The sequence below is a fragment of the Condylura cristata genome, unplaced genomic scaffold, assembly GCF_000260355.1.
Source record: "Condylura cristata isolate star-nosed mole 26May11 unplaced genomic scaffold, ConCri1.0 scaffold00014, whole genome shotgun sequence".
Taxonomy (NCBI): domain Eukaryota; kingdom Metazoa; phylum Chordata; class Mammalia; order Eulipotyphla; family Talpidae; genus Condylura; species Condylura cristata.
Genome location: NW_004567115.1, coordinates 10,015,743 through 10,028,827, shown reverse-complemented (window position 1 = coordinate 10,028,827; position 13,085 = coordinate 10,015,743). Strand labels below are relative to the sequence as shown.

General features: G+C 39.0%; 1 protein-coding gene across 3 annotated transcripts in view; it reads left to right on the top strand.

Moving 5' to 3' along the window:
- Positions 1-1,704: 1,704 nt before the first annotated feature.
- ARMC8 (armadillo repeat containing 8) overlaps positions 1,705-13,085 on the top strand; it is a 102,111-nt gene continuing 90,730 nt past the window's right edge. For all 3 annotated transcript variants that reach the window (XM_012724928.1, XM_012724927.1, XM_012724926.1), the window contains exon 1: positions 1,705-1,985. Coding sequence is in view for 2 of the 3 variants with exons in the window: in XM_012724927.1 (XP_012580381.1) it covers positions 1,941-1,985 (45 nt within the window). In the remaining variant the exon portion in view is untranslated. The remainder of the gene's footprint in view (positions 1,986-13,085) is intronic.

Sequence of the window (13,085 nt, the reverse complement as noted above, 5' to 3'; positions counted from 1 at the left end):
GTTCGATCCCCGCCTGCCCCGGAGGTGACCACATGGCGTGGCAGACCTCTCCTGACCTGCCCGCTGCTCCCCTCAGCAGTGTACTTCGTTGATCTGCCTGTTCTGCTCCCCACTCTGTCTCTGGTGAATCCTCTCACCCTCCGCATCTCTGGCCTGTACCCCAGATCTGTATGAATAAAAAAAAAAAAAAAAGAGCAGCTGACAAGACAGGAGAAATTTGGTTTGCCATGTGGGTCACCTCCTAGCCAAGATTGAACTTGTGCTGCAGTGACTGCAGATAGCTTCATAGTGCTGGGCTTTAACCTTTTGTGCCACCAGGGATGGCCCCAATTATGTCTATCTTTCTATATCTTTTTTGCATAGTTATGTTTCTATTAAAAAACATGGTTCTCTTTCTCTGTCCTGAAAGTTTTACTTAAATATTTATAAGCACTTTTCATAATTCCTTCTCACTGCCTGTTTTCTGTCCCACAGTCATAATTTTTCTTTATTCAACTCACAATTTTATTTTTTTCAGAAATTAATACTGCTGAGTGCCAAGGCTAACTGTTTTGCTACTGAATCAAGATTTTTTAATCACCCCTCAAATTCTACTCATTACTTAGACTTAAAATGTATGGATAAAGTTATTTAGCAGCAAATTTTAAACTAGAAATGAAATTCCTGATCCCCTAGAATAGAGGGTTGCTAATAATATTTTTTTTCTATAAAATGGGTATGTCAAGAAAAACAGGAAAGTCAGCATAACAGAAGTTTTTCTACTTGACTCAAGACCCTCCCCTTGATTTCACATACAACTAGTCATGGTTCTGCTGTAAGCTCAGACTCATACTGCCTCAAAATATATCCCATTCCACGTGTTAGTCTAGAGATTCTGTTTTTTGAGATCAAACTAAAGAAGCCCTCTTTGTTCCAGGTGGGAAGAGAATTAAAACTTTTGGGGAAGCCCTTATCCAATTACAGGTAGGAGTGAAAGATAAATGCTCCCATCTCAAGGTGGATATGATGGGGAGCGGGGGAGGGCATTCTATATGTTTATAAGGATAAGTAGTGACTTGAAAAATTAACACTTATATTGGTTTTTCTTTCTTTGCTTACTCTTTCTGGCCCATCAATTTTGTTTCTTGGAAGTACTTTCCAAATAAGCGTTTTCTGTCCTAACCCTTATTTCACTGAGACATAAAGCAGTCAAGCAACTTGCTGAAGGCAATTACCTAAACGAAGTAGTAAGAATGAAAAACAGGTGTTCTGGCTCTTATTAGCGTTATCTATTCTTGACACTACCAGAAAATTTGGGTTGGGCAGTTAGTGATAAAGTATTTCCCACTTCATTTGGATCCTGAAGCAGTCATTCTCATTGGTGGCAGCAGACCTGGTTCTAAGATCATAGTTTTCCCATCTGTAAAATGGAGATAAAGACACTAAGGGGTTTGGCACAACGAGGAATAAGATAATAAATGTGAAAATGAACTTCAAACTATGTGCGCGGTTCCATAAACTATCAGTTAGGAATATAAATGTCCGACCTCATAAATTGCAACCAATCAGTCCGCGTACCTTAGAGAGCCAAAGCTATACTCCGCCCCTGAGGCTCCGCCTCGCCCCGCCCCCTTAGCACCGCCCCGCCCGCGCGGGCGGCAGGTGGGGCCGACAGATCCTCTTTGCGCATGCGGAAACTGCTGCCCGCTCCCACCTCTAGCCCAGACTGAGAGTAGCTGCTATTTCTGAGAGAACGATTCGTGAGGCCGCCCCTGGCGCGGTTTTCTTTTGCTGTCCTTCCTGCCGGTCCTGGCCGTATTTCAGCAGCGTGTAGAGCGTGGTCCGTTCTCGCTTACCAGTCCGACTTTCTGCCGACTTGCCTTTCGTTGGCCCAATAGTTGGCTGTCGAAAGTGCCGGCCCCCGCGCCGGCGCCGGCTGCAGCCGGGTGGGAAGGCTCAAGATGGCGTGCTTGTTGGAGACCCCAATCCGCATGAGCGTTCTCTCGGTGAGTGACCCGCTGAAGCCGCCCGCCCGTCCGGGAGCTCGGCCCGGCCCGCAGCATTCCCCCTAAATGTGGTGTTCCTCTTGGGCACCACCCCTTGGGGTGGCCTCGGGCTCAGCGTTGGCGGGGGGGTAGTGAGAGAGTGGGCGGGTGGGATAGACTGGACTCTGGCCGACCCAGAAACGTCTCCAACTCCCAGAGCTCCCAAGGGTGCTGGTTCTCAGGACGACGTCCCGCGGGCGGATTGGTTGGGCGTACCAGTGGCAGGCCTGACGGCGCGGCTTGGCTTTGCCAGGAGTTCCACTTAGCCTTCCCTTCGCGATGCCACTTCTCCGGAGCTGAGCGCTCAGGGCTGCGAGGCGTTGGGCTTGCAGTTGGCCTGGGAACAGCACCCACTCAGCTTCCCGCGTCTTTGGCAAGAAGAGGTGCAGTCCCCTTACCCTTAGAGCTGCCAGGCCACATCTGTGTGGCTTCTGTTGCGTCTCAGCACCCGGGCATGGCTAGAACTGTTTGCTACTCGGCAACGGGGATTTTATATAGTGTTATGTGGTTATTTAAGCCCCCTTTTTCCGCTTGGTTGGGGATGTAGCAGCTCTGAGTTTAAGGATCCTGTACCTGCCTGTCCATTTTGCTGTAAAGCGAATCAAACGTATTGGGGGTGGGTGTAGGAATCAAGTTTTCCTGTTGTTGAGCAAGAAAGGGGACGTATTGCTATGCCAGGAAATAATACCTAGGTATCTAAAAAAAAACTTTACTTGAAAAGAAACACAGCTTTCGGCTTTCAACTTTCACCAGGTTGCTGTTAAGAATCAGGACCATGGGTGAAAGTTATTGGGAGATAGCTTCCGAGGGTTTTGCAACAAATTATAACTGTCTTACTAAGCATTGGTCAATTTCTTTGCTGTTGTTGAAAATAAGCAAGTAAAGGCTGGTTGTTATCTTTTAGATTGTGTGGAAATCATTCTGATGTTGAGAGTTGTTGGGCTATGGATGACTTGTCAGGTTTCTAAGATTCTCTGACCTCAACCACTTTCTATTCTTTCCCCTAACTTTTATAAACATATTCACCTATCTGAAGACACCTTCAACATTTGCTTATTATTCCAGATTAGAGCACTGTAGTATAGTAAAACCCTGATTTATTGGGGGAGGGCAAACTTTGTCCCCGGATCTATTTTAACAATCTTTTTCTTATTTTAACATTGCAACTTGAGAAAAATACTTACTGCTTATCTAAGTATTGAATTAGATTAGCCCATTATTCCACCTCTGACTATAATACCTAGGAATGCTTTGAGGGAAAACAGGTCAATGACTTCCCTCATCATACCTTTTTTTTTTTTAAGTATGCATCTGGACTGTTTTCATTTACCCTTTATCACATATTATCCCTTCATTTCACCTGAAATTTCTGTACTTTTTGTACATTGTGTGCTTGTATAGTACATTCAATAGAACATTTTCATCTCACTTAGTAAATAGTATTTCCTACTTAATTTATTTAAAAGCTTCTCGAAGGGTTCCTTATTCTGATGGGATTTGCTTTAGTCTTGTTGGGTGCTTTATTTTTCTTTTTTTTTTTTCAAGGTTTTTCATAGTCCCAAAAAGTCAGATTTGTCAATTCTTTAGTTCTAGAGCCTGGGGAAACTAGCGCTTAAGACTTAATTCACTTATACTGTTTAAACTCACTGATTATATTAATTAAAAAATTGTGTCTTTTTAAGTACTACCTAGGGCGCCACTTTTTGAAAGTACTGGTGGGACGGGAAAATAAATCAGAAATTATCTTGAAAATAATTGATTCCCTTAATAGGCTACTTATTGTGAAACACTCAAGAATGAGATCAGACATGCCCTCAGGGAGCTCACAGTCTGAATGATTCTATAGCAGTCATTCACCCTAGGGGCAAATCAAATTGTCTTTAAAGAACTTTCATTCAAGACCCTTTAAACTTTTTTTCCTTTGAGAGATCTGATGTGATCAACTCACATCTACTCTGCCACCTTTGATGTTTCTTCTTTCGTCTTCAAGTGTCTGAGTCTTACCTATCACTGCCAACCAAATGTTCTTCTTCACCTGAGAGGACTTAGTCATGATTTCCTTTTTCTGTTAATGATATTTATTTTTCATTACTACTCACTACTAAGCCTTTTGAATCAACCTTTACTTTACCCCCTTTCCTGTCCTTGTAGCCATTAACTGTTTAAGTTCTGTTGGCTCTTCATTTTTAGTGTTTCTCACATCTTTCTGTTCCTGCAGTCCCTATTGTTCTGTTCCACCCCCTATCATTTTTGCTTGAATTATTACCACAATAGCTACAAAATTATTTTTACCACCCCTAGTGTTTTCTTCTCAATTCTATTGCATTCTCCACATTAATTTTATCTGGATATGCCACTTCCCTATTTCAATTCTTTAGTGATTCTCTGTTGCCAAAAGGCAGGCATTCATAGTTAGCATTGGATATAAGATTCTTTATATTTTACATGGTGAACAGTCTATCTCATTTAAACTGGCTTCCTGAAGTTGAAGTGATCTTGGGTCTCCGAACCCCAGTGAATCTGATTTTCTGCACATTCATCTGTATATATGACTTACAGCTTTGTATGGTTTATTTCTTTTGCCAGGCATGGCACTGGGTACAAAGGTGATCTCTACAAATCTGTCTCTACCTTCGGGAGATTTTAGTGTAATAGAGGAAATAGGTGTCAATTAGTTATACAGTTCTTTGTGATTGCTTATTAGTGTTACAGAAATATGGACTGTTGTATAAATGTGTAATAGAGGGATTTGATCAAATATGGAGGTTAATAAGAAGAGCTAGGGAGAGTTTCTTTGAAGTAACACTGAGCTGAGAATTTGAGGATACATTAAGAATAACTAGAAAAACAGAGAAAGAGCATTTCAGGCAAAGGGAACTATTTTTACAGAAAACGTGAAACCTTTAATATTACTCTGTTTTATGTTCTTAGTAAATTAATTCATAGGTAAGAAGTGGGAGTCTTTTAAATCCCACTGTTTACAGGATTATGTCTTACATATAATAGATACTCAATAAATGTTTGATTGAACTGTATTTCACAGAGATGATCACACTCTCTAGCTGTCTTCCTCTACTGTGCCTTAGCCATCCCATCCCTCTGTTTTGCACTCAGTACAATGTCATGCTTTTCAATGAATGTGTAAAATCTCCCATGTTCCCCACATTTTTGTATAATTTTTAATTTACATTAATTACACTTTAAAATACATTTTTTGAAAATAATATAGATTCACAGAAAGTTGCAAAGGTAGTATAGAGATTCCTGTATACATTTCATCCAATTTTCCCCTTGGGTTATGTTTTACATAACAGTGGACAAGATCAAAACTAGGAAAATGACATTGGTATAAGTATTTATAGAGTTCTGTATCATATTATTACATGTTTATATTAATGTAACCACCATCATAGTCAGAACTAATTCTAACTAATCTGTTACCACAAAAATTTCCTACATGCTACCTGTTTATAGTCACATCTACCTCTTTAACCTGACTGCTAATCTTGTCTCCACTCTTATAAATCTTTTTCTGTACCATTATATAAATGGAGTTATATGTAGTATGTGACCTTTTTTGATTGACTTTTGTCACTCAGCATAATTCCCTTGAGATCCATCCAAGTTGTATGTATCGTAGTTTCTTTTTTACTGCTGAGTAGTGTTCCATGGCATAGCTGTACCAGTTTAGTTAACCATTCACCTACTAGATATTTAATTGTTTTTGATTTGGGACTATTCTGACTGTTATGTACAAGTTTTTATATGACTATAATTTTTCTTTGAAATAAATGTCCAGAAATGCAATGTTAGATAAATGCCCAGGAATACATATCATAGTATATTTAGTTTTTGAAGACATTGACAAACTTTTCCAAAATGGCTGTCCCATTTTACATTCCTGTTAGTAATATATGACAGGAATGTATTTTTGTCAGCATTTGGTATTGTCATTGTGCTTTATTTAACTGTTCTAATAGATGTATAGTCCTGTCTCATTGTCTCAATTTGCATTCCCCCCTCCCTTTGTTTTTTGGCAGTTGAGGGTTTTGCTTTTTTAACCAGAGGTCTTTATTTTTAAAGCTTACATTTATACTCCTGAATGATTAGTAGTGTTGCATAAAAGTCAGACTGGAGTTTTCAGAGGTCTTTAGAGAGTCTATATATGAGTCTTTTGTCAGAGAGGGACTGTACAAGTAATTTCTCCTAGCCTGTAGCTTATTTTTTCAGCTTCTTTATGGATAGGTTAAAAAAAAAAAAAAGAAACTTGATTCACTCATAGCAGGAACATAAAGGACCAGGGGAGGAAAAAAAAAAAATGAACAACTATATACCAGAGACATTTTATGGGGGTAGGGTGGGGAATGGGATCAGAAGTGGGGGGGAAGAAGTACACTGGATTATGGTGATGGGAAGCACACAGGGATTACAACAAAGATGGAAAAAGGCACAAAATTATGTAAAAATAAACTGTTATATATATTTATTTAAAGATTTATTTATGCATACAGAAATGGGGTATGGGCCAGAGGTGCGGGGGTGGGGTGGTGGTGAGAGAATTCACTAGAGATAGATGGAGAGCAGAACAGGCCCATTGACAAAGTACACTGTGAGGGGAGCAGTGGGCGGGCTAGGAAAGGTCTGCTGGGCCATGTGGATCACCTCCAGGGTGGAGATCAAACTCATGATAAAGTGGCTTTAGCTTCTTAGTGCTGTGCTTTAACCCACTGTACCACCACGGAGGGCCCAGTAAACTATTATATTAAAATAAAAAAGAACCTTGATCTCAGCTTCACATTTTATAAAAATTTTAAATTTTAAATAAAATCTTATAATAATTTTAAATGGGTCATAGATTAACACAATAAAACATTTTTTAAGGAAAAAAATAGGATAAAATCCATTGAGCCTTAAACTTGCTGAAGAATCCTTAGACACAACACCAAAATCCTGACCTGTTTTGAAAAAAACAACTGTACTTAATCAATATGAAAATGTTTGCTCTGTGAAAGACCTAATTAAGAGGATGATTCCATTTTACTTTGACTGCTTTGTCATGATTTGAGAAAGGCAAAGAAATAAAATGTTTTTCAATAATGTTGTAGGCTGGTTATAGACAACTGTGGCACATGCTAATTATTGTCCCAGGGCTGATATGCCTTTTGAGAAGCAGCTAGTAGAATTATATGGGGTATTCCAAGTCTAGGTGTTCCTTGATTTTGTTATGTTATTGATGGTTATAAGTATTTTGTTTGTTGACCTTAACTGCACATTGGTTTCCTTTCATACATGTGTAATGGACAATGAAATACCTTTTTTACAAAAAAGATTTATTTACTTATGCATACAAAACTGGGGTACGGACAGAGAGGTACAGTGGCGGTGAGAGGACGCACCAGAGACAGAGTAGGGAGCAGAACAGGCAGATTGACAAAGTACACTGCTGAAGGGAGCAGCAGGCTGATCAGAAAAGGTCTGCCAAGCCATGTGGATCACCTCCATGGCTAGGGATCGAACTCATGCGAAAGTGGTTTTAGCTTCTTAGTACTGTGCTTCAACTTGCTGTGCCACCAGGGAGGACCCTAAAATACTTTTTTTTTTGAAGATTTATTTACACATAGAAGAACTGGGGTATAGGCCAGAGATGTGGGATGAGTAGATTCACCAGAGACAGAGTGGAGAGCAGAACAGGCAGATCTACTGAAATACTTTCTCAGGGGAACAGCAGATGAGACAGAAGAGTTCTGTTGCACCATATGTGGGTAGTTTCCTGGCTGGGGATCAGACTCTGGCTGCATTGGTGATAGTGCTGAGACTTAACCTTTATGCCACCAGAGAACCCAGAATAAATTTTCTTTTTGTGCAGTTAAATCCAAGTATCCTACAAGTCTTCCTGGTTTTTAGTAAATCTGGTCAGCACATTTTGAAGTTTGCTGCTAGTACCAAATAAACACATAGTATGTCAAGTACCAAATAAACACATAGTATGTCAGAAGATGGTTCCAAATAATTCCAAATGGTTCCAAAATAATTCAATCATTATGAACTTTCTAATCTTTTGTAGCATTGTGTTAAGGCTTGATACATACTGTTTCCAGACATTGTTTCTTTAAGGAAAGATAGCCACCTGAATAAAAGAAGAGTTCAAGAAATCTTTTTAACAATACAAGAATTAGAAACACTTTGATTTGCAGATCTAGTTTTCCTATCTCCTTGCATTTTTACTAAGAATTTTAAAATAATGTTGGGGATAGAAATTTCAGTAATTCTGACTTTTATCATTTTTTATTTCTTATTTGGCATTTGTTTTGCAGTGCCATCTGTCATTTTGGCTTTTGGGTAAGATAGGGATTACTTGACAATGGAAAATTCCTTATGGAAATGGGAGAAGAGTTCTCTTCATAGAGCACTTGTGGTATGAAAGGTACTCTAAATAAGAGCAGAATAGCCCTTCCTTTTCACTTTGATAAAGGAAACTGTTTTGACCTCATTTCATAAAATAAGATCAAGGAGTTAGTTACATTTCTCTGGCATACTCATAATGTAGTTTATTGGAAGAGGAGGAGGATGAGACAGTGTTCTGCTTTCTATGAAAAGTCCAGTGGGGAAGTTTCTAGCCTATAGGAAATAATTACATTTAGAGGTCTTTACCACCTCTTGAAAATATTTAAAGTACACATGATTCTTTTGCTTCCAGAGTATTTTCAGAATGTGTTAGGCTTTCACAAAGTTGTATGTGGTGATTGATAGGATAAGGGGAATGAGGAAAAGGAAAGAGTCATGGTCACGATCAAGCATGATTCCTAAGATTTTTTTTCTTTACAACAAGATGGTATCATATACTAAGATGCTGAGAGTTAGGGAAGGACATGTTTGGAGAATAAAGAGGAAACATGAATTTCATTTTAAACATGAAGAATTTAAAATGATTTTTTAATTTCCAGTTAGAGGTGTCCAGTAGGTAGTTGGATATTCTGAGGTATTATCCATACCACTAAGCATTTTTCCAGTTCTCTGCAGACACTGGATGGGTGTCTAGTTTAACTCACTTTTGCATTTTGGTAGTGCCAGATTCCACAGGTTTCTACAAGAATGTTTCTATTTCAGATGCCTATTGCAAATCTAGGCTGTTCACCTGTGCCTCTAACACACCAGCTCTAAGTCTTGAGGTTCCTGCCACCTCAGGTTTAATAATTTGTTAGCTGTTTCACAAAGCTCAGGAAAACCTTTACTTATATTAATCAGTTTATTGCAGAGGATATCATAATTATTCAGATGAAGAGGCCCATAAGGCAAGATCTAGAGGCTCCCAAATGCAGTATCTTCTCTCTCCATGGAACAACAGAATGCTATCCTCCTGGCACATGGATAAATTCAGTAATTTGTAAGCTCGTTAAATTCTATTTGAGAGTTTTTATAGAGCTTCCATTTCCAGCCTCCCACACTCTCCCTCCCAGAGGTTGAATGGTGAGATTGAAAGTTCCAACCCTCTAATCACTGGTCGTCTGATAACCAGCCCCTTCCTGAGGCTATCCAGGGGCCTTACCCAAGCCACTTATTAGCATCAACTCAGTGTGCAACAGGAACTCCTTATGAATAACCAAAGACACTGATCATTCAGGAAATGCCAATAGCTCTGTGTCAGATGAAAACCAAATATTTTATTCCACAGGTATGAGAGTCTAGTGCTTAACTCTTGGGCAATAATCACTCTTTTGGAGTTATCTATAGTTAGTCCCAACCTTTTAAAGAGAACAGTTTTAGTGTTTCCCCAGGAAAAAAATATACCTGCTTTAAAATTGCAGTGTTTCAATGATTCATAGATTCCCTGAAATCCACACATAGATCTTTAGTTGAAATTCCTATTCTTTACTTTTCCCACTGGGAGTCAGTCACAAAAACTTGTATAGAAAAAGTTAGAAATAACTTATAATAATTTTTGGTGTGGAAAAAAAATGTAACAAGGTTTAAAAATGTCTAAAATATCATGAGTGGGACTTGGCTCTGATGTACTGTAATCTTTTGCTCAGCATATGCCCAGTCATCTTCCACAAGGTGTACTGTATCTACAGAAAGGACTTTGTATGACAGATGGTATAGCAGGCTTGGGATACAAAGCTTAATTAAGTCAGCTGGAGAACCAGGGAAGGACAAACAAAGCAAGGCACTTGTGGGTCTGCTCACAGGCATAGAATAGACAGTTCAGAAGTGTCCATGATATTTACATGATTATCAAAAGCCATAATGTGGATAGCAGATTAGGAAAACTAATACACCAAATGTTGGAAGTGGTAGGCTAAGTCTGAGTCAAGCACCATGGATAGCTCCAAGGCAAGGGTGTTTACTACCTCAAAGAATCTGAAGCAAGTAAGGTCTTTTATTAAATCAGGAAGTAGCTAATCTGGTGCACTTCTGAGGGGCACCATAAATGGTATCCAGAACCTCAAGCCATTATATGATTGCAGTCTTGAATAATAATTCAAATTGTTCTTATGGTCTAGAACAACAGCACAGCTTTTTCTGAAAAGCCTTATTCTTTGTGCCAGAATTGAGAAGTAGGCATTTAACTGCATCCTGGTGAATGTATCTTCAGACCAGAGTGTGGAGTATCTAGAACATTCACTAGATACTCCCACCAGCGTGGGGAGCAGAAAAGGCAGATCTACTAGACTATCTTATCTTAGAAGGCATCTGAACAAACCTCAGCCAACCTGGAAAATAGTTCATGTTGGGGACTGGCCTCGATCATGGGTGGGGGGGGGGGGTTGCAGAACAGGCAGGGTCTTAAGGTGGGAGCAGCGTTGGCGAGTGGAGATTTCTAAAAAAAGGTGGAGAAGGGGAATGGGCTAGAGGAAGACATGGAAGTTGGAGCTGGGTGCAAGTCTTCCTATTCTGGTCTCAGCAGAAGTTTATTTTCTACATTATGAGCAAGCAGTGGGATAACAGCACATGAACTGGGCTAAGAGATCATAATCATCTTTTTTTTTCTTCCTTCTAAGAACAGTATGGGGTCGTATTGACCTTCAGCCGAGATTATAACATTTATCAATCTAGTAAAGTTAAAACAGGTACATAAATTCATAAAATTTAAGACTAACATTGCTATATTTACCACAGTGATGATTAGCTAAGATAAAGTCCCTTAAACCCTAATTACTACTTAATGACCTTCATTCTCATTGAGACACCTTAGAGGGTAAAGTAAAGTGGAGGGCTAGGGTGGAGGCTAGAGTAGAGATGTGAAAAAGGATAAAGTAAGGTTGAGGGCTAAGTTGGAGATGTGAAAGAGGGTAAAGTAAAGTTGAGGACTAGGTTGGAGAAGTTTTCTTGTAGATAAATCACTAAGGTAGGTAGTAAGATTTCCTCATTTAAAGACTAAGCAATCGAAAGCTTAGTAAGAGCTTTCTAAAGTAAGAGAGTAGAGTGATACGGTTTGGGTTCTTGTCTGGCAGTAAAAGAACTCTGATTATTTTTTAACATGTTCTAGTACTGCCTTGTTTTACAATACTGATTTTGTTATAGCAGCCAATTGCTTTTATTAATCAGCCAGTTGTAATATTATTTTCGACTTCAAGAGGAGTTTCCCGCCCTGAGGCAGTACTTGCTTGCCTGGGCCAGGCAGCACCTTATGAGGCCAAGGCAATCCAGTTGTAAACTGATGGTTGCTCAGAATATTGTGATGATTATACAAAAAAGGGAGGTCATAACATAAATTAGTGTGGAAATTCTGATTTTTCAGAGCTTTTCCTTTCTATCCATAATTTGTCAATCGATATTAGTTGCATAGCTTGTGTCAAGTTCAAACTTTGTAAAACTCCTTTTAACCTGTTTCACCATATGTATGTCCCAGAGATGGTGCTTCTGTCCCTTGATTTCCATATTATGTTGGTTTGCACCATTGGTCCGTAGGCCGCTCACTCTGGCGGGTTCTCCTTTTGGCCCTCACCTAATTAAAACTTTATGAAGAAGTTATTTGTTTGCTTCTTATTTTAAAATATGTTCTCAACATATAAAGTCTTCTTTTTAAAGTACTTGAGATCAGTGTTGCCTCTTATCTAAATAGATGAAATTAATATGTAAGCATTTGCATGATTGTACTTGTGAAATTAAAGCAGATTCGTGTCTAGGAATCTCAATTATCACAAGTATGTTATATTCTACTCTGATGGGACCTAGCCAAACTATCATTTTATAGATGTCCAAAGTTTTTTATATATATATATATTTTTTTTAAAGATTCATTTATTGTGCATACAGAACTGGGGTACAGGCCAGAGGCTCAGGGGCGGTGAGAGGCTTCACCAGAGACAGAGCGGGGAACAGAACAGGCAGATGGAGGAAGTACACTGCTGAGGGGAGCAGCGGGAGGGTCAGGAGAGGTCTGCCACGCCATGTGGTCACCTCCGGGGCAGGCGGGAATCGAACTCATGTGGAAGTGGCTTTAGATTCTCAGTGCTGTGCTTTAACCCGCTGCGCCACCAGGGAGGGCCCTTTTTTTTATATTTTACTTTATATATATATATTTACATTATTCTTATTTTGTACATTTTTCATCTTGGTAGACATCCAAAGTTTCCAACAGTTACACACAGTAGGACTTTGGTTATTCCAGGGAGGAAGGATGCAATGAACCTCTAGAAACAGGAAAGAATGAATCTTGTAATTTAAAAAATAATAATAGTGGCAGGAAATACTGTGTGAAAGGTATAAAAGACTTGAATGAAAATCTGATTGAGTTCCTATGGAGCAAGTGTTTACCAGAATACAAAAAATAAAAGAAAAAATCCATCCATCAAAATCTTGGGTTTTAAATAGGGCTTGGGCATTTTCTTACCTTTCTTCCATGTAAAGGCAACTGGGAATTTTGGAATATATAGGAAGGGTATAATAACTGTCTGTAAGGAAAATGTCAATCCTTGTTGATATCAATGGTTATTTTTATAATTGTTCTAGAAGGAAGCAGATTTTTTTTCCCTCTTAAAAATAGTGGAGAATTATCTAATAGCTAGTTTTGCTTAATGGAAAAATAAAGTCTCTAGCACAGAAATCCTACCTATTTGA